At 35.1% G+C, this 23,143-nt stretch overlaps 2 protein-coding genes across 2 annotated transcripts in view; both read left to right on the top strand.

The window, feature by feature from the left end:
- The window catches only part of LOC137929471 (protein Wnt-11b-2-like), a 35,758-nt gene extending 12,665 nt beyond the window's left edge, over positions 1-23,093 (top strand). The window contains exons 2-7 of the mRNA XM_068772438.1: positions 6,869-7,104; positions 14,439-14,649; positions 16,311-16,580; positions 16,805-16,967; positions 18,196-18,452; positions 20,401-23,093. Of these exons, the coding sequence (XP_068628539.1) occupies positions 6,869-7,104; positions 14,439-14,649; positions 16,311-16,580; positions 16,805-16,967; positions 18,196-18,452; positions 20,401-20,578 (1,315 nt within the window). The 3' untranslated portion in view covers positions 20,579-23,093. The remainder of the gene's footprint in view (positions 1-6,868; positions 7,105-14,438; positions 14,650-16,310; positions 16,581-16,804; positions 16,968-18,195; positions 18,453-20,400) is intronic.
- On the top strand, positions 2,774-4,233 carry LOC137929819 (uncharacterized). Its single transcript, XM_068772929.1, has 2 exons — positions 2,774-2,863; positions 3,010-4,233. The coding sequence occupies exon 2, from the start codon at positions 3,067-3,069 to the stop codon at positions 4,066-4,068; it is 1,002 nt and encodes a 333-aa protein (XP_068629030.1). The 5' UTR covers positions 2,774-2,863; positions 3,010-3,066; the 3' UTR covers positions 4,069-4,233.
- Positions 23,094-23,143: the final 50 nt, after the last annotated feature.

Below are 23,143 nucleotides of genomic sequence, written 5' to 3'. Positions count from 1 at the left end.
TCAAAGGAAGTAAAGAAAAAATCGACTCGATCGACAATATTATATTTAAGCCTCCTTACAATATTCACAATTTTGGCAATAATCTAGTTAAAAAATTAAAATGACAATATAATAGATATCAGTTAATCAAAGAAAATAAAAATACTGAGAAGTTTCGCAAAACAGTAAATAATGGTAGTAACAGTCAACAGTGTGAATATCTACTTTTTGAAGCTTGCAGCAATTGTTAGCCGATGATTTATTATTCAGCGAGACTTTTCCTCATATAGATTAAAAAAAAACTGCTTAGCTAAAACTGTTTTTATATTTCTTCGTTTTTTTACATCTCCAAAACCTGATGAGATATCACAATCATCTTGTCAGCTGTAGGACGTCTACTATTGGACATAGGCCTCTTCCGTAGAATTCCACTAAGACCGGTTGGAAGCAGCCTGCATCCAGCGTCATTCGACATTTTTTCCTGATTGCATCTTTTATCTGTTAAGATATATTTCATACCAAAAGGACTCAATATTTAAAATTCGCCGGTATTGGATATACCTATAATATTTTCCAAATTCACAAATTTATAGTCCCCATTGTCTTCAAACTAGTTATACAAAAGCAATGCTAGAGAGAAAGAACCAAATTATATCGATTTAATACTATCGGCTACATCGAAAGTTATATAAAAATAAACCTCTAGTAAGATTTATTACCTAGAGATTTGATATTTTATCAATTCAAAACATGGATTCAGACGAGGCCTGTCTACATAAAATGTTGGTGAAACAGTTTAAAGTATACCCCTCAAATTTGTCAAAATAATTTAGTAAAACATAGTTAAAAAATGTCTGACCTAGACGGTAACCCAACTTAAATATTTCAAACACCGTTTCCTTGCGCATTCTTCTCCATAGGCAAAAAAAAATCCAGTTTCATGATTTAAAGACTACAAAATCAAAGACAACACGTAAAGACCAAAAAGGGTCGCGATCCTCAGTAGTTGGGGGATACGACGAAGGAAGGATGAGAGAGTGATGCAAAAAATATTTCCAAATTATAACTACAGTGTTATAGTGTACAAAGTAAGAAAATATTAATAATTGTATGTAATCATAAAATAATTAAATATGAACATAAGGTCAAATGCTAATAGGACATTAAATCAATAAAAAAGTGATTACTCTGAAATACACTTTATTTATATATATTTTTATTATACTGCTACAAACTAATGACTTGTCTTTGTGTTATCATTCGGCGCGGTTTATCTGTATAATGACGGAATGTCTAGGCCTTGATAATGCGAAAAAATGAGTTGGATAGATCAGTTTGCCGGGTTTACTATGCTTATAAAATGGTGGTGATTTAGTGCATGCAACAGCAGCGGGCGCGTCACTCGCGTCGTGACGTCGTGACGTCGCGTGCGCGCTCCGTGCTTTTCCCCCTTGCATTTAAACGGGAGTATCGGTTTTCCATGCGAAACAATGTAATTATTAATACAAGTAACTGTATAATACATAACCTCGCCCGCTTTGCAGTATAAACATTTTATACATAAAAAATAAATTTTATGCTTAAAATAATTATCTGACGACTATAAAATGTATTAAAATAAGTATCTTTAAGGCATTCCTATGCCTCGCGGTGGACGTCTATTATCTGAATAATGATGATGATAAATTAAACATTTCAGATAGGTACTACAAAATGTTTTTGGTTGCTTTTTTGCTAAACAAATGTGAGCTCACATATTCTAGTGTACAGTACTATGCTTATATGGAAACGAAATAACAATTTTATATATCGTCTGGTTCTCTCTGTCAGACTTATGTTTCGGGGTCTCCGTCCCTGCTAGAATTAATATTTTATTAAAGTTATAAATGTATGAAAGATTTCATTATGAAACAAAACACACACACACATATATATATATATATATATGTGTGTGTATATATATATACATATACACATATATATATATATATATATATATATATATATATATATATATATATATATATATAAACGTCATAGCCTAGCGTTCAAACATATCAACAGATTTGGATTCACAGTTGTAAAAAGGATTACAGACAATTTTTTTCATACTAGTCGATTTTAGACGTAAGATATGTGTATATCTAAGTAATAAAAACGTATTGTATTTAAGTATGAACATCAATAATCATTACGAATAATTACTTATCGCTTGATACTTGATATTTGTATTTACATTACAAAAATCTTTACGTTAATGACGAAATAACAGTGAACATATCGTCAAATCGCGCACCAATTTATTGCTTTTTTGTACTACTATTTTATGTTTTGAAGAATCCACTTTTACGGTAAACGCTAGGGAAAGCTCATTAATATTATATCGTGCAAATACCATCGCATGTACAAATATTTTACCAATAACAAGCTTAATGATTCGTATAACGAACTTTATCCGCTTACATTCGTTTGCAACGTCACGTATGATAGGTATTGCTTAAATTTAAATATAGCCTAAACACAAAAAATGAATACAGACGACTTTTCATCAAATGTTTTTTGACCTTATTTCCACAAAATTTTCTTTACACAAGTTATTTAAATACGTATACGTTACTATCAATGGCGTGTATCATCGTCTAGTAAAATTTGAACGGAAGTAAGTATTCCGTTCACCGTAACCCAGTTATCATAATGCCGGTTTATAAAAAGCATCGAGTACGTACACGGCATCCCTTGCTGGAGGGTGGGAGCGGGTAGTACCATTTACCTGCCCGCCGCTGCCGCACGTAAGCTTTCTTTGATTCTACGAATTCGTTACGCACATACCCATAATTATAGTTTTTGATAACGACATTTTCTTCATATTGCACATATTCTTAAGGTAATTTTAATATATTTTTTTTACTTTCATAAATTAACCTCTTGATTGAATAACCTTCTTTTTAAAATTATATTTTTGTAATTATTAGAATTGTTAGAAGGCTTTTCAAGAGAATATATTTTATTGATTAAAGGTAACTTTTACAGCTCTCTATTTCTCTACGTGGCAATGGTTTTGCGCTTCAATGAAAGAGTTAAAACAAGATGAGCTTATTCGTTGATCTGAGACAGATTAAGACGTCGGTAACGAATCTTTCGGAAATGGTGGATAAAATATCAACTTCAGCTTTCAAAAACAAAGTTAAACATGAAAGCATTAAACATATCGACAATCCATTCTATAGCGGATCCATATACAAACCAACGACATTAGGCTTTGGTGTACGATTTTCGCAGAGTCAAGAAGATGTTTACCAGAATATGCCGTCATCACGACTACGTAGTCACACGTCTTTACCAAATTTAGGTAAAGCGGATGCAGATATTGATAAAATGGCGAGCACACGAAGAGATGAACACACGAAGATTGTCGAGATAGATGACGAGACTAACAGTAATTGCAATAGCAGTAAACAAGTTTTGCAGATTTCTACTGATAATATTAATGATTGGATACTTGCTTCTTTGCGAAAACGCCCACATTTCGACGATAGTGCAGAAACTCACCCAATGGACTTTTTAGAAAATGTTAAATACTATATTTCTGAATTAAACATTACTGCCGAGAAACAATTATCATTTATAATTTCCTGTCTCGATGGAACACCCTTGATGTGGGCTCGTTGTTTTCGAAACGAGTTCAAAGATGCAGAAGGCTTTTACGATGCTTTTGAGCAGGAATATTGGGGTCCCGAGAGACAGAAATTAATTCTTTACGACATGAAACTCGGTAAATACGAGGAAGAGAAGTCACGAATGAGCATGTCCGAATACTTTTTGCATAAAGTTACAAACTACAAGCATCTGACTCCGCCGCCGTCAGATTTAGAAATCGTGTATTCATTAGCTGCACACTTTCCGTCCGCGGTGGAGCTTGAAATGCGGCTGACACCAAAGCCCACCTTGCGCGAGGCGTACAGTTTGCTCCGACGGAGGGAAGGGGAGGCCACAGATTTCCTACCTAATTACTTGTTTGAAATGTGTGAAACGTTCCAACGCGGTCGCCGTGAAGCTGAGCGTAGACATCAAGCGTCCCAAGCTTCATAGTGAACATGTGAATGACGTGTCTCAACATTCATTGTTTTTAGATGATAGCAAGAATATTCTTACGATAGTTAGAAAATATTATAGCAGTCATCAAGTATTAACAATGTCATTTCTAATAGAATCATATGCAAATGTAATCAAAAAATAATTATTCATAATAATTTATCGGAGAGATGAATAACATATAATAAATAAGAATATAAAACAGTGTTCACACCTCATTTAAAACAATATGACAAGTACCATTGTAAAATAAAAGCTCTCGCTTCAAACATTCTTTTATTTAACATTGTTTACTTACAGAGTTCTGAAATGATGCTATTATGATTTTTTATGATTATGATTAAAATTACAACACATTACTGAAATATAACAGTAACGCCTTAAATTCCTTTGGGCTGAGTGTAATTTTTCTAAAAGTAAAATTTGTTATCTTCATATACAAAAGAGATTTCCACCTATGTATTGTCTTATGACGAGTCTCTGATACCGTAATGCTTAAAGACTTGAAATTTGGTAAGAATATTACTTTCGCCGAGTAAAGTTCAGCTAAGAATAGATTGTACCATTTCCATCCGTAACGGGGTTAAAAGAGAGTTTATAAAAAATGCATTTTTATAAATTATGGCTTTTGTATTTTACGCCACGCGAGGCGGGCGGGAAATAGCTAGTTTGGAATGCGAAGGATCATACAAAAAATACACTTTTTTGTTTCTATTTTTTTACTAATGAACGCGACAGTGTTTTTGAGCTTTATACAAAACATGAGGCTCTGACAACGCCCAAATGATCACGCAAAATAATTTAAATTTGACTCATAACAATGTTCCAGCACGAGTAAATTGTGTTTTTAGTTTCAGCAGTACCTTTGGAAGGACGTCCCTCACGCGGGTGTTCACTGAGATTAGTACGATCACGGTTGAATTCCGTTTACCCGTTGAAAATAAACTATCGAAAAACTAACCGAAGCCTTTAATGGCTGGTAATTTTTGACTGACATGGGAACAAAAATTAAATTTTTATATGGTAAATCGACAATGACGCTAAAACGTAATGTTTATGTACCCGCCAATTTGCGAAATAAATTACTAATTGATGTACAAGAAAATATTCGTAGAGTTCTATTTTCAATTTTTTTTAATGTTTCTTATAACAAGGGCAATTATGGTGCGAATCTTTAACAACATGATATTAATAACGACGATTATTTTAAAAATGACCTATTCTAAAAATTTTGAGTATCATCATAAATAACGATTAACACAAAATTTAAAGAAAAAAACGAAATAATTCGTGTGAGTACAATTTGTAAATGAAAATAGAACCTCTCACATTTTTTTATATTTTAATACTAACCACCTATCCGTCACAACGAGGCTATTAGTATTAATATTAAAACGAAAACCAAGCCCGCATCGTACTATCAAAAGTATATAGCCTGATTTTTTTCATTTTCCCTACCGCACATTACAACAAAGTTAATATCTTCAAAAGATGTGGATAAAAAGCCTTTCCAATATACTCGAAAATCGATTTTACCATTCAACATGCGAAAATCGAAAATCTTAACTGCTAATAACCGAATTAAATTCATTTAATATATCCCTATCTCAATGCTGCCACAACGTGATTCGTGTTGACCTACGAAGCCTTTGTCGAGTTTTTTTTACACCGTTTCTATTTTTGAGGTGACCCAATTCTTTAAAAAGGCATCATGTCGCTACTTTGATGTTGTCGCCAACCACACCAACTCGTTAAATGTAGATGCAGCCACCTACAATTGACTGCAGTCGGGGAAATTTAAGCGTGAACAACTCCGGAGGCTGAGACATGTGGTCGACCTCCAGGATGAGACGATAGTAGCTCAGAGTCAAATTAAATACCTTCCCTATAACTTATGTTCTCAAAGAACTTATGTTCACATCCGTCTTCGCTGACGAGAACGATGTTGTACATACTGGCGATACCGCCACGTACCACGGTTTTTCCATATTATTAATAGACAGAAATCTGAAATTTCTTTCGCTGAAGTTCTTTTGATATTCTGACAAAAGGAACCTATCGAGTCGAGTTTCAGCCCTATGGTAAACATATGTTATTTAATAATAATAAAACTCTGAAGTATGGGAAATATATTCTTTATAAATTTAAAATTAATATTATAAATTTATTTTTGTAAAAGAAATTAGTAGCAACAGTTACCCTTGTTTCATAAATATTGTTTATTAGTGGTGTAACTAAAATTTTAAGAATAAAAATTACCGGGTTGTCTCTAGCCGTAATTCAGTGTGGCGTTGTATCAGTAAATTGTAAGTTTTGTTTCTATAATGTCTGTTGATAACGTTTATTTATTGCTTGAAGGTTATTTTCATTTTTTCCATCGTGATTAGATATCTTTGACGAAAAAACTCGACATGCAGTTTTGACAGTCCTTTCTTAATGTTAACCTGAAACTGCTTAGATAATTCTCAAGAGAACAAAAGTGGTAAAAATATGACGGATACATTATCACCTCCAAGAAGTGCGATCTCACGTAATCACGATGAAAGACCACACCCCCTCTTTTGATTAATTCCGGCCATTTTCTCCAAGTTCTCTAATCAAATCTCATCGGTTGATGGCAATAGAGATCTAAATAATTTATTTTTTCCAATGAGAAAAGCTTATTAAAAACAATACTCTTTAAATCCCACCAAACCAACAGCATCTATAGCAAGTTTCGTTTATTGCAGCAATCTAAGGTTGATAGTGGTTCATAAATTTATCAGTAATCATTCAATAATCACAAAAATAATTGCAGGGCTGTCCACGAGAGTGACGGCAATTGGACGGAGAACGACTGCTTAGAAGCACGAAGGGGAGGAGCACTATGGAGTTCACAGGCGCGGGTGTGTCGGCGACAGACCGGGGCAATGCCGCACGTGGTGGCAGCCGCTCGTATCGCCAGGACCACGTGCCTCAATACGCACGCCGGCGAACGATGGAACTGCTCCTCTATCGAGTTGGCACCAAAGTTCACGCCGGATTTACTCACAGGTATGAGAAATATAGTTTTACAATTACAATTATTTGTAACTAACCATACAATGTAAATATAATTAACCACTTTATACCATAAATATTTAAAACGCGCAAAACATACAATGACTATATATGGTATTCATATATCTCAACGAGCCATAGAGAGGTATGCTCGGAATTTCTCTACGAGATTGAATCAGTATTGAAGAGATCCATAGACGCACTAAACTAACCGACATATTCCAGCGGAAGTAGAAAGAAGCAATAGTAAGCCACAGGCGTGTTGAACAATTGAGATTGAGATTCTGAAGAATATGCTTACAAGGTGGACAGGCCAGCTAGTTAATGTTAACAACCGTCGGAATGGATACCGGCAGTTTCCAACCGTTCTTATTGGAAATACAAAGTGGAGGTCTAAGCTAGCAGTGGATAACCTAAGTCTAAAATAATGATAATTGCATCTGTCCAAAGTAATAAATAGTGGCATCACCTATGTAGTGAAGGGAAGTATCGCGTTTATACTCTCTTTCGAGACACTTAGTAGTTCAAATGTAATGACAAAGTCGCCGTTTAATTTTACTAGCTACGATGTGCTTTTAAACGAATAAAAGATCTTATTTAATTGCTTCCTATATAATTGCTATCGATATTATTTATTATATCGATATATTGATAATTGAACGGATAATAAGATATTATTTTGCATTTTACTATGTTATTACCATAAAGAGAAAAGTAAATACGCTGTATTAGTAATCATTTCTTCCATTAAAGTTCATTTTATTATTGTTTATAAATTAAAGAATTTAACAGTTAAAACTTTATACAGAAACTGTTAAATAACAAATTATCTACTCTCCATTAGTTTAATGAAACCGGTTAAAATGAGCACTATATAGATATGTACTTTTAACATACACATGCAAAAATTTTTATTTGTAAGTATCTTTTTAAATGATAAGCTTGTAAAGTAGTGCATCTAATTTCTTATGTATTAAAATACATAAAATCTTATACAATTGGTGTTGTGTATGTATTTTAATTAAATAATTTAGTGCATGCCTTCATTCTAGGAGAAATGAATTGAATCGATCGTTCTCATATAATTTTCAACAATTTCATTTAATTAAACTTTCTTTAATTATGACCAGCGAAGCATGGCATCTAGAATAGATAGGGCCGCCGACTGGGACGACAGATAAGACAAAGCAAGAACTTCTACGTTGTTTTAAATCAGCCGGTAATCAGGGTTGCCGGCAGAATTATCTCGGTACCAACTCAAAATAGAAAAATGTTCGTAATTTTTGTGTGCGCTATAAAAATATTTCATATTTTTGTTAGTTAGGGCAATACCAATTATAATTAAATTTTCTGATCATCTGATTCTTCGTATCATTAAGACGCATAATTGTATAATTTGCGACAATATATACAAAAATTATACAATCGGTTACTTATGACAAAACCCAAATCGAAGTGATGAAATCTTTTTTGTTATTAAAAGCAATCATATTTTTTTATACAATGTGATAGATTGATTTTTAAAAAATTTTAATTATTTAATTAATCACCTCTTGAAATGTGACAGGTCAGCTTCTGACAAGACAAAATTTCCAGGGATAGATAGTAAACAATAATTAATTTTAATATATAGTAACCAAAATCTTAATTAATTTTGTACGGGTCATAACATACATTGACAGTAAATAAGCTATACATCCACCTATTTAAAGTTTTTTTTTACCTATAACCAATATATCACGTAAATAGTATACTGAGCGAGCGTAATATTATTAATATCTTAAGCACAGCCCCATAACTCAAAAACTATGAAGGGCTTTGGAGCTGTTTTTACCGAGCTGCTTCGTCTTCCGACAAGCTGGCCGTGGCGACAGAACCGGCGACGTGTTTTTGTGAGGATGCGGTCAGCGTAACGACGAGCCCTTTCAACTCCGCCGTGCCCGTTCCGCACCGAAACTGCTGTATTTACATACCGCGCTTTATTTATCGCTTTTCGGTAAATTAATTTCAAGAAAGCTATTTATTTTAACCAGGGGGTTAATTTCTTTATACTTTAAAAATGTATGTAACCTCAATCTACTATCTAAATAGTAGATCGGGCAAATTTTTTTTAATCCAAAATATTGTGATGGTTTCTCGTTTTTTTTTTGGTATTTGTACTAAAAATTAAAATTGTAGAAACTTATTCATAAATTTTAAATAACACAAACGATAATAAAATCTCGTGCATCGCAACTTTATAAATATCGTGTTATCGTCGAAAAGCCGTGAGTTCAATGCTATATTCATCATAATTATCGACATTTCAACCGCGGAACGTCTACGGCTGGACATGGACCTCTGCTATAGACTTCCAATAGCATCGGTTTAGCGACTTTGACGAGGTCGTCTATCTGACTTGTGGGCGAACAGATGACGAATACATATATTTATTTATATGGGTAACTACAGTAGTGATAATAAGAAGTAACCTGGTTCATACCCTTGGTTGGAATTCATACTTAAAACCACAGATAAGTACGAGTATAACTACTAAATACTGTGATATACCAACGTTCAAATAAATAAATAAACCTGTATCTGCCCTTCAATTAGTTATAGAAAAGATTGAGAATAAACATTGGAAGAACAAATAAACCTGCACTTTATTAATAATATATGAAATGAATTTTATTTAAGTTTAATTACGTTCGTTTTATTACAATACAGATGAAATCCTTCCTAAGTTAGAAATGCAAAACAAACATTTCAAGAAAAGAATAACCATCATTGCAACAAAAAGTAAACGTATTTTGCGACATCACAAGTCTATTGTGGTCATAAATCCCCCCATCATTTTCTAATAGGAAACTGGCACGAAGCCTTAAATTGGCAACTGTCGCGACATTGTTGCTAGCTTTTTACATGGCATCACGAGCACCACGACATATCCCATTATATTATATTAATAACTTAGGTGCACGGCACGGCACGTCTACGATATATTGCATGCATGCAATTGAACTTTGATAGAAAACCTTTCCTAATTCTAGTGTTGCTAAAGACAATGCCTTTATTTAATATACATAAAGAGATTTCAAACGAGTTAATCGTTTATATAGATATTTTTTTATTTATTTTCAATGTCGGCAGAATTATTATTAACAGAATTTTTTATGAGAATTTATACATATATTTGGAATATAGTTAATGATTTAAAATTGCGTGTAGATGCCTGCTTAAATAAACATATTTTGAATATGAATAAAACTAATGACTTTATATTAAGAATATTTCTATTGTAAATATTGAATATATCGATGGCGTATTTTTTGTGCGATAATCTCGCTGTAAAAATGAAGTATAGAAAAGAAGGCAAGGAACGACATTTTTCGAGATTTAGCGTGGTGTGCGACTTTGTAAGTTGGCAGCTACGGTGGACAGCCGGACGTCGCCTGCAAACTAGAAATAAGAACTATTGCGCTGGTCGCCGGAGCCACAGCCCACCTTGCTTACTCCAGGAAATTAATTGACACGAAATGTCTACACCAAACAAAACAGTTAGGAATATTTCCAGTACTCCGAGCTTGATACGTTTTAATTAAAACTTTCTTAAAACGAAAGACGTCTGCAGTGACAGTAATGAATACAAAAAATCTTTTCGGTCTCCTTAATTAGGCGTTTCAGCGATTTTTCAATTAAATTTCTTATTTAAATCTTTATTCCTTGTTTTTTACCTACAGGACAAATTTTACAAAAAAAAATTAACTGCACCGAACAAATTTCGTGCTGTAAAAAGTTATTAGCCTAAAGTGATCACTCATTAACCTAAGATAAAACAATAACGCTACAGAAAAAACTCAAAATAAATAGTAAAAACAGGACCATTATGACACACAGAAAAAGAAAATAAAAACAAAGTCTTGCAATGTATAAAATAAGAAAGGTATGATTTAAAGTAATTCTATATAATGAAAAATCTATGTATTTATATAGGCAATATAGTTTGATCATAGTATTAGAGGGACCGGTAAGTAATTTCGTTACTATCGCCATATTTTACAGAAAAATCGATTGATTTCCACCGTTCTTGCGTTGAAGATTTGTATACTAGATGGCAAAAGGTTGTTGATAACGAAGGTGAATATATTGTTAATTAGAAATAAATACTTGTTAAAAATGCAGTCGTGTGAATTAAGAAAGCGACATTACTTTCCGGCCCCCCTAATATATAATTATAAAAGTATTCATAATAATTACGACAATAAATCAATCAATGAATTGATTACTCTGAAATATATTTTATTTATATCTTTTATATTAAATTATGGTAAGCCGGTAACTCGACATTTCTGTGATTCTTGACGAATATCGATTTAAAAAAAACGATTTAACGAATCCTGTCAGTGTAGTTATCAGTAAGTAATCTTCGATACTTTAAACTAATTTTCTAATTTTCACCAAGGTGCCTGACAAGAAAGCAAAAGTTTTTGAATTTTAATAATATTGTAAAGTAATTTGAATTGGATTTAACACAGGGCGTACATCTAGCGGGAAGAGAACGCGCACAGAATAGACTAAGTAACAAGGAAAACCAAAACTACGCATTTCTGCAACAATAATACTAACAAACGCGCCTATTCTACCACAATGCTTAACAACATTCGTATTAAAGATTCAGAATTGCTTTAAAATTATTGAGTATTTTCTATACATTGTTTATCCTGTATATTCAAAAGTTATCTACCAACGAATTCCGCCCCATGTAGGGACTAGTATGTGATATCTTACGTCTATGGAAAAAAATATTTTTGTCGATACAATCGTGAAGGGTTGTCACGGCTGACAAAAGATTTAATTACACGCATGAATCAAACAGGCAGCGCAGGGGCGGCAGGCAGGGGGCCCTAATGATAACCTTAAGCGGTGCGTTCACGCGCGCCCCGTGCTCGCGATGCCCGCGCGATAAGCCTGACCACCATTGTCTAAGCGGACTGAGGACCTTCTCATGGCCTCCGTACAGATTTTACCGTCAGATTGCTTGTTATCACAACTAGAGGATTGCGATCGATAACACAACCTTACAGTTGATTTTACAACACTGTGTAAATTCAGAAGAAGGATGAAATTTCATATCTTATATAATATATATATATATAAATTAAAAATATAAATTTCATATATTGTGTATAAATAGTATAACACCGTCTGTATCAAATAGATCATGAAAGTTATAATTTAATTTATTTATATCCTTTATTCTAATTAATATTAGACAGCCTTCTTTAATATCATCATAGCCCTCTTTTTCAAGTAGTTTTACGCAAACATAATTGGGTCAATTTTACTTAACTGTAAAATTACTGGTCTAATGAAATGCAACTTTTATATAGTGATACTACATCCGTGACACTTTATTTAATTTTAAGTTGTCTAAAAAATCAAAATTGAGGACGAAACAACGAACAACGAAACTATGAAATATTAAGACATTATAATTAAAATTAAAATTAAAGGTATTCTTTTGACACAAAATAAAATTATAATATAACATTTGACAAACACTACACAACGATAACCCGTTACATTCAAAAGTTTGAAGGAAATTGAAATGGCAATGGGCCGACCACATAGCGGGCAGAACAAATGGCCATATAGACCATAAGGTTCTGGAATAAAGACCACGAACTGCAGCGAACAACGTACACACACAAGATAAACAGTCGACTTTTTTAAGGTTATCGGGAAACACTGAATGCAGGCCGCTTCCAACCGGTCTCCTCTTTGGAAACCAACAATTGAGGCCATATCCAAAACTAGACGGCACTTAAAATGATAAATTGAGTTATTACTAACTAATAAACGATTTGTTACTAACCGTTAGCAATAGTAAAGCTCGTTTTACTCAGATGTTGGTTACCTATATGCTTGATGGTAATCTGTAGGATTTGCTTCTTAAAATTTTTTTTTACAATTTTTTTAACAAAACAAACAAACAAGACATTCCTGATTAAATCAGATCCAATATTAATTGGTTATCTTGCTATATCTCTGATTTAAACTGTGCACTTTTAATGTTTGTATTTGTTTGCATTGGTGATTGTAAAGGCTCGTTTAGATAATTGTTTTAGTTAAGTAAAGTGTTAAGATTATGTACACTCAGATACTTTGAATTTTTTTACTTTAGTTAATTTGTTTTTGAAAAGGCCCTCACAGTCCTTTTGTTAGGTGGCATGTTTAACCTATACATAACGTCGACCTGTTACCGCGTATATAAGTAGCAGACCAGTGTCCAAAATATCTTTAAGGTGATCGCACGTCATTTTATTTTAAAATCAATAACAAAAATACACAACAAAAAGTGAACCTTAATTACACGAACATGTTTAATAAATGAATAATATTTTAATCAACGGAAGAATTAATAAACGTGTACATTAAAGCGCACGAAAGCCGCTTTGTTAATAAAGGAAACTAAGCTTAAAGCCGGTCGGCTTATGTTAACATGAGTTGAATACGGCCTTTTGTGGCTTTTGGTACTTTGGCGTACGAACAATTTTGCGTACGTTAGAAAATGAACCTGCGCCTCGGCTGCGAAAAAAAAAATTATGTAAATGACGTTGACGTTATACTTCAATTGAATACCAATATAAATACAGAAATATATGATACCTATTGATTGAATGTACATTTTTATATGCAAAAATTAAATGATTGATTTAATAACACATTATGTTGCTTATTAATATTGAATTGTGGAAATATAACAAAGATTTAATCTAAACTTCAAGTACAATGTATAATTTCAACTATAATAAATAACTTTGTGATAAAATTTCACTTCCCTGTACAATAAACAGACGACATTTTAAAGAGTGGAAGGATGCAGCATGCTGGCAAATTCCAAAAAGTCCTTTTGGAAATCTGTAGGCGAGGCCAATGCCTGAACAAAAATGCAGTGAAAATCGTACGCCTGAAATTGTAAATAATTTTGCTCAAACGCACAAAAATAAATACTTATATCTTAGCCTAGAATATTGAAATAAGAAAACGATAGAAAAAAGAATAGACGATACTTCCTATGTAAGATTGTTATAAATACACTAATATAAATATACATCATATGTTCGATTTAGTACCAAGCCTTTTTGACTTTCCACGTCATTAATCGCCCTGTGCAGGCCAATTCCTACCGGTCCTATTGGAAATATTATCTATTTAGGTAATTTTAGTGTTTATGTTTAATTAAAATACGTATATTTTTAGAATAATTCGCTAGAATTAACCGAGGAACTGCGTGACCAGTAGGGAAATTTCGATTTTTCACAAAGCGTTCAACGTGTTAACAGGGACTCGCGAGCAGGCGTATGTATACGCGTTGTCGGCGGCAGCGCTATCGTGGTCGGTGGCGCGCGCATGTGCGGCGGGTGCCCTGGCTGCGTGCTCCTGCGCAGCACCGCCCCGTGCGCCGCCCCGGCCCCCGCGACACGCCGCACCAACAGAGCCGCACACGCACTTCAAGTGGGGCGGCTGCGGCGACAACTTTCAATGGGCTGAAAGGTATTGCTTTACATCAGATTTTTATAGTTACTAGTCACACTTTTTATAGTTATTATAATATGCTAATGAAATGGTTCAAATCGCATATAAAGTCCTAAAGTCCAACTGTGGATAAAGCCCCCTTAAATTTACGTGTGACCCATGCTTCTGAACAGTCCAGCTTTTTCTCAGTCTTCCTTAATAATTCAAATGGATTATTAAAGAAGACAGAAATTTAAATAGCGTGGAAATGTGGTCCAATTGGCGAATGCTGGCTATAGCCAGCATATATCCAGGATATATCCTAGACTCGAAAAATAAAGAGTACATCCTATAATGTAGTAGGAATCCTCGACGTTTTTGTCTCATAGACCACTTTTAAAATTTATTTAGGTTTAGTACAGTTACATTTCTGCCATTTCTAAACCGCGACAAAAATTGTGAAGTTAACATCTGACTATGAAAAATTGGGTTGCCGCTAACCACAAGTCTAACTGCGCAGCTCCGCCTCGTATGGCAATCACAAAAATTAACTTGAAGAGTTAAGCTCGGAATATTCCGATCCAACGTAAAAACTATGACACTGTAAGGGAGTCACAAAGGACATCACGAGTCGTCTACAAATATTCGTCAATCGCAACTTCCAATGATTGAACTATGGGAACTATGGGAACGCTACAACGAGACCATCTATCATAACCATCGAGACTGGAATTCTTACGGAAAGTGCAAGCGTGGTCGTCATAAGCAGTCTTGGCGGCGGACTATAACTGCAGAGGCGGAGCAAAAAGAGAAACGTCGAGCCAAAATGCTAAAGGCTTGAAACCGACTGGGATGGCGCGGCATTGTGGACACCCTCTGCCCCACCCGGGGCACATAGGAACTTATATATTAACTACTTTGAAAATGTTGCCAAATCCGGTGGACCAGCTACAAGGGCTCCTATATTTCTACTATATTCCCAAATCTCGACAAAAATGTGAAGCCTTTATTCCAACTTATACGCTATATATTTCGAAAAATCGTATTTATATTGGTGAAGAATCAAACTAGTTTATGTAAGATTACATTGCACACCATAAATCGTAGTTCATTCCTTTGAGCATCTAAACAAGCGTTGCAGACGGCGACGGCACTTTGCAAGTCTCGACACGTCGTACCGAATATGAAAAATGCAAGTTTTTACAACAGTCACTGAGCTTCAATATCAAATATTATCGGCCTTCATTGATCTAGTCAAGCAAACACTTTAGTTCTTCACTATAGAAACTGAACATATTTTCGTGGACCCCCGCTTATTTGTGAACTCACTGTTTTTTCATACCACAGTAGAAAGACTCCCGTCAGGTTTCCGGCAGAACCCAAGGGAACCACCTGGACCACTATTGGAAACATTGGTCTAACCTTAAGATCTTGTCTCCGATCCAAATAAAAATAAGGATCTGAATCAAGTCTTTCGAAGGAGTGTACACGTATTGATACTTTAATGATGTTTAAGATGTCTAAACTGATACATATGATGTCTAAGCTCACTCTTATGTTGCTAGCGAACGCAAAATCTGTATACGTACCTAGCACATCATTTCATCGCACATCATAAACGCTGATTTCGTCTAATCTATTCATCGTATTAAAATAAGCGAATCATAGATTTATGTAATTTAAATATAAATTTACTTTAGGTTTGCTAAACAATTCCTTGATGGTCACGAAATGGATGTGAGGGATGGCAAGATTGAAAACGTGATTGAAGTGGAACTCACTACGACTGCGAAGCCGACGACGACCATAGAGACTACCACTGTACCGCCTGTCGTGATACTCGTGGACGACCAGCCGGCTCCGGCAAATATTACCGCCGCTCCGAGGCCCAGGAAAGGGCGCCGAGGACGCAAACGCCTCCCCAGGTCTCCGCGACGAGGCAGGCCAACACGGAAACGATTTAGATCAAGGTAACAAAACTTTTTTGTGTACATCCCGAACAATTACGTGGGCTGTTTGATAATTCCGTGACTATTACAATAAAAAAATATGGGCAAAGAAGAGTTTTATTTTTCAACATAATCGGTTAATCAATATTTATATTTGAAAAAAAAAATTTTATTCCTTTCAAATAATATTTTTTTTAAAGGAATGAGGTGAACACACTCCTTCGTTGAATAAATATTGTTTCTAGGTACGAATATGAGGATAGAGGATCACGTCACCGGAACATCGAATACCGTATGGCTGCTGACGACCCACGCTTCGATCCGCAAGTAGACCTCAATACGAGATTGGACACTCTTCGCCCGCTCATCGCCGCGGCCAACTTGATAAACTTGCGCTTTGGCAGGAAAGTAAGTATGAAAAATTGGAGACAATGTTTTACTCATAATAACATTTTGCGCTTACCACTCTTATTAAGGTCGTCCAAAGAAGCTGGATGCACACCGCATCCAACCGGTCCTATTGGAAATTTATTGGAGGAGTCCTATGTTCAGAAGTGGACGCCCTACGGCTGAAATGATAATAATAATGATGACCTACTTTATACCAAAAAAACCGGGCGCAGAGTGCGCCTATCCTAAGATCTCCTAGAAGAGCTCTTACGTGGCTTCGGTGAACGCTCCATAGAGTGACTACGCTCAAGCAAAGTGACCTCGGCTTCGGCTCTCACTTGTTGACTTGGCCGGTTGCTATTTCCTTGCTAATATTTTTACTACCACTTCGGAAAGCGTCACCGACGGAAGAAACTTCAACAACGCTTCTATCTAGTATGATTGGGGGTTGACGTCCCCTGTGACGTATGATCCGAACTGGTTTCCGGCAAGATCGCTTGGTAATCAAATGGCGACGTCGATGGTGTGTAGTGTACTTGTCTTATAGTCGTCGCGTCGTTTAGAAGCTCCAGTACGTATCTCGGTGACAAGGCGATGCGATGTTTGAATGCACGGGGTGTGATCATATTGTAGGTGGCGACACCTACATTCAATGAATTTGTGTGTTGAGTTGTGTTCCATGTCAAATTGCAGGTCTTCATTGCATACGTACCATGGCGTACTCATTGCCACACGGATAAACCTGTTCTGTACGACCTGTATTCTGTAAATGACGTAAATGTGCAGTTTAGCATGCCTAGAGCACGAGCTTACGTATGAGAGGACAGGTCCGATTACAGCTTCATACGGCCACTTTATTCGGCAGTGACATTTTACTCCCGCTGTTTAAAAGATAAAGGCATTCGAGTGCGGAGGCCACCTTTTTTCGCGCGCTTTCTACGTGCGTTTTAAAATTGTGTTTGTCATGCAAGATGACAACATAAATAGCAGATTTGACACATACACAGACACATATACTAGTTATTGTTCTTATCTCGGTAACGCTATCTACTTCCCCAATTTACCAGAACTCCGTATGTAATGAAGATGACCGTCGTATTCGAAACTTACTGCGCTTAATGCTTAAATTTTAGTAACTTTGAGAAACTTATAATTTGGTTATGTTTAAGTTTAATTTGGCTTACTACTATAATTATCTAATGCAGTTGTTTTTCTCAATAAATAAAAAAATATATATCTTTACCAGGTAGTGTCAAGTGGTATGCGGACCAAGTGCACGTGTCACGGCGTGTCGGGATCTTGTTCGGTGCGCACGTGCTGGCGGGCGCTGCCCGGCATGGCGCGCGTGGCGAGCACACTGGCGGGCGAAGCAGCGCGCGCTGGCCCACTCAAGGCACACGCCCGCAGGCGAGCTCGTCCACGTCCACGCCTGCGCTACGTTACGCCCAGCCCCGATTACTGCGAACCAGAACCGGCCGCCGGCTCGTTAGGCACGCACGGCAGGTCAGATTGATTTCAATAGTTTTTGCTTGATCGAAATGACTGGAACTTGGTTTGTTGATTCATTTGCACGGTTGATATTATAATATTTTAACAGTAGGTAACCCTAGTCCACCTTACTTCACCCAACAGTCTTTCGTTTCAATTAGGACAAAGAAACCTCTCTCGAATCCTAAATCTCCATACGTTAAAGTACATTCAGAGGATCACTATTGTTCATCGATCTAGCCATGCCCTGTAATTAATGAAATCGTTTCTTATTAGAAATGTGTGTAACTTAGTGCAACCAGGCTTTAAAAAGCGCACACACTAACGACATAGTCACTATATCAATTCTAGTTAGCAATGAATAGATTTGAATCGAGGAGCGGTTAGGTTGACATAATAACAGAAGGCATATTTTCGAACACAACTACTGTGTTCAATGAAATACTGAAAAAATACAATAGTCCACCCGCTAGAAATAAGATAAACCCTAATTCTCTGCCTCAAAATGACCACTTGCTGGTAAGCCTTTCGACCGTAACGGCTAATTAAGAACGACTTGATTCAAATTAATTTTTAAAGCAATCGAACTATGTATTTAATTAATTTTTACGTAAATTTCCTTTTAATAGGGTCAAATAAAAATTAACACTAGCTTTCCTTTGCTCCGTTTCGTGAAAAAATTTGTAAAATATGTTCTGCACGATGCTCGGTGAAAAAAATGTTATTGCTATTTATTTGCTTTTGCCTATTGCTATTAATTTCAAGTTTCTTGGCCTTACGGTTGAAGAAATAAGTTACTAAGTGGAAATATCTTATACTTAGTCTTGCAATAGATATTGTTAAAGAAAAATTTTTATTTTTTATTTTTCGTAACGTTTATTACTATTAGTGTGTTAGTTGTAATACATTAATATATTATAAAAACATTAAAAAGTATATAAAGCTTACCCACCCCACCAAACCCTTAAGTAAATTCAGATGATGCCCATCTTGTAATCTGCTGACAAATTGGAAAGCTTCATTAAAGCTTTCTGCATAAAAACGGTTATTAGGTTTGTAAATATATTGCACAATTGTAAAATTTTTTCCCATCCATAAACAAAATTTATGTGACATCTCTTTACGTACCTTTTAAACAATTGTTTTAATTTTACCACCCAATTCTTTTTTAAATTAACAGTTAAGAAATAATCAATCCGCCCCCACAGACCGGAAGTCTTAAGGCATCTTTTAAAATACACGACGTGATTTTTCTCGGCGTGGTTCAAATTTTTTGCTTTCGGACAGGATTTCTTCGCATTCCTTCCCTTACTGCTTTGATAGCTTTTGTCGTATATAACTAAGTGGACGGCTGGATCTTTTTTTTATAAACAGTGGAAGTTTTATTGTACCTATCAAAAGCCCACACAAACATTGATAAATATAGACTAATATCAAGCGTATGGAGGATTTTAAAAATTTTATTTGGCACTTTATAAAATGCGATTATTACGATTCGATTATCTTTTTCACCGCACTCCACTTTATTACCACAAAATATTTCAATATATTGGCGCGAAAATAAGAAAACACTAAACAATCATATAATTTGTTTATGGTCAGACTAAGTATATACGCATTTAAAATATCTTTAAATCACTACTTAATTAATAAAGAATAAATAATTAACCACCATCATAGCACCTATTCGCTTATTATGGTAAATCGCTTCTACAAATCATTGAGTCCTAGTTTCTGATGATGTAATTAGACGCTCTCTGCAAATTACCGAGCTCCCCCAAAGATAGCCACAATGGCTGATCTTGCGCTGCCTACTTCCAGCGATTTCCGGCAACCTTGTCTACGTCGTTGGTCTACCTAATGGGGGGCCTACCCACGCATTCACCGAAAACTTTGAATTCTAGAGTAATGAGCGTGAGAGGATCAAATTGTTTGACGTCGATTATTTGTTTGGTGTCATCAGGAAGTGCAACGCGAGCGCGGGCGCAGGCGCGGGCGGGTGCGCGCGGCTGTGCTGCGGGCGAGGGCGGCGCGCGGTGCGCAGCAGCCGCTTGGAGCGCTGCCGCTGTCGGTACCACTGGTGCTGTCGCGTGGACTGCCAGCTCTGCCGCGTCACCACCGAAGAACACTACTGCAACTGAACACTACCTTATCCCTACCCAATAACGTTATTCGGAGTCAGTGCTCATATGGGCTATAACCCAACATTTTTTTACACGATAGATATTCCTCAGAAAGAGGTGCAAATAATACACGTGTCGTATGATAAATTTAAGAATATATTTGACAACTTTAAAAAATCGTGTAAGATGAAAAAAACATTAGAACAAATATTTTCCTGAAAACCGTGTAAGAGTAGTGATATTATAAAATTAGTCTACAGTAAAAATTCAATCCATTAGTACAGAAATAAAAATCAATTTTGCAAATTTTCGTCGCTGCTTGATAAAAAGTGTGAACATCTGTTACGAACAGGACCAAAAATGTTCTATCATCAGTAAACAAGTCAGATGTGTCCAGCGCAAGCATCGGGTTTGAGGAATTTCTTTCGTTATTATCGGACCCATTTGTTTTTTATTGTTATAAAGTCTGTTATTAGTGGCTCGTTTTTGGTTCTTTAAGTTGCTTATATAATTCTTAATATCCAGCTACATAAAACTTTAAAATTACAGTGAAATATTAATGCACCCTCCATGTAGAATTAAAAAATATTTTTAGGGCTTCGTACTATTGGTGAACCCGTTATTTTAAAATCGCGTAAAGGAGAAGAGAAGATAGGTGTAAATTTTAATTTTCATTCCTTTTTCCTTCACTATTAAGGATCGCAGCTTTTTCTGGATAATTTGTCACGCATTATATTGCCTACTACATAGTGCCGGTTTCCGACGTGTGTATTTTTTTTCTTTCAAATAGGCTTTCAAGTCCTTTTGAAAAGTCAAGACATTAACCTAACGTACCTCTAAATATGTATTTATACGTACCATTTTTCCCAATTACCTCCATATACTAATGCCAATAGAAAATTGATTCAATCGAAAACATGGCAAATAACTCGACGGTTATTCTTGTTGCTTGCTTATTACTACCACTGCAGTATCGAGCGTGATTCAAACCTGATCGTAAGAGCGCAAATCGATAATAAGGGTACGCTATTTGCTTTCAGACGATATATCGTCCAGTATTAACTCCAAAATAAACGACATTTCCAGCGCGATCTTTCTTTAAGCTCTCATGACAAATACTTTAAAAAAATCGACTATGTATATGTAAATAAATATTTATAATTATTTTTCCTTCTCAGAAATATGTTATAAAATTCCATCACAAAAAATAAAATATGTTTCATAAATCTGCAAAAAAAAAAAAACTTTGCATAATTCCAAGGGCATCTGGGTACATCAGACTTTTACATGAGAGTATAAATTGATTTGTATTATCGATTATTTAATCGTTTTCTTTTTTAATTACATTAAAGAGTATATTTTTTCGTGCTAAGTGTTGCCTTACAGGATATTTCATTTTATATAGTATACAGTTAAATCTCTAGAATTTATTTTAAATTAACATGTTGAGAACAAGTTGTGAAACATTTAGAAAATAGTTTTTTTTTTAATAAGATTTTACAGACTATACAAATCCACCTCTGTTCTAGATCATAATTGTCTGCTGATGTCTATCCGCAATTGGTCTTCCCTAATATATTCTACCATATCGTCGGTTCTCCTCATTCAATAATTTTTGGTCCTTCTTAAACAGTCAACGACCATCTGGGAATGCGCCCAGCACCATTCATCCCATACTCACATCTCCACAACAAAACGATACGCGAAAGTTGTTCACCCCACGTATTTAAGTTTTGCCCGGAACTGATAGCCCACAAGCCTTAAACCTTTACATCTTCATCTTATAGTATTACTTTCTTCTTCAAATGCACATCTATAATTGTACGCCTAAAAACATTCCAAATTAATTTCCATTTCATATTATTATATTTAACTACACAAATCGAACCTTTATATATGCTACAGAATATTTTAAAAAAAGCTATGGCAATGTGGCCATCCAGCGTCGACACCGTGCAGCTAACAAGGCAACACTGTATTGACGATCGCCTCTAAAAATATTTAGAGGCTCATAATATATTACCAAAGAAAAACAAAACGCCGAACACAACTAGTCCTAGTCATTTCATTAAAAATAAGCAACAACATAATCCAGTGACATTATATTAATTTTTAAGTATTTGACTGCTCCACCACCAAAGAGAACCTCAGTACTTACAATATCTAATGTTATCGTCATAATAATGTAATTATGGCATACAATATGCCAATAGTTGGTGTAGGTTAATAATATATATCTCGACAATAATGTGTTGTGTGTAGAAGTTTCAAAGACTGTAGCGGTAGTTGGGTACAAAATATTTTAACCTTTTCTATCGTATGCTTCCTGTACATATGTATGCTTCTGAATTTAATTTATATAAATGTAACATAAATGTGTAGATGATAACAGATGTAGCGATATACATGTATAATTGTATCCGTCTGGCGACCTCAGCTGTACATAACTTGGTACTTACAAACAACAGTGTTCTCTATTCTCTATATTAATGCTTAGAGTTTCAAAATTGTAAAATAGTGTGTTTTCGTAGGGTTGTAGGTTTGAAAATAAAATAAATTAGTTTGAAAAATGTTTTATTTATT

Source organism: Battus philenor, unplaced genomic scaffold (genome assembly GCF_028537555.1).
Source record: "Battus philenor isolate CCGP_79_NKW_IND1 unplaced genomic scaffold, ilBatPhil1.0.hap1 SCAF_5, whole genome shotgun sequence".
In the NCBI taxonomy this organism is placed as follows: Eukaryota; Metazoa; Arthropoda; class Insecta; order Lepidoptera; family Papilionidae; genus Battus; species Battus philenor.
This window is presented reverse-complemented; position numbering and strand designations above follow the sequence as displayed.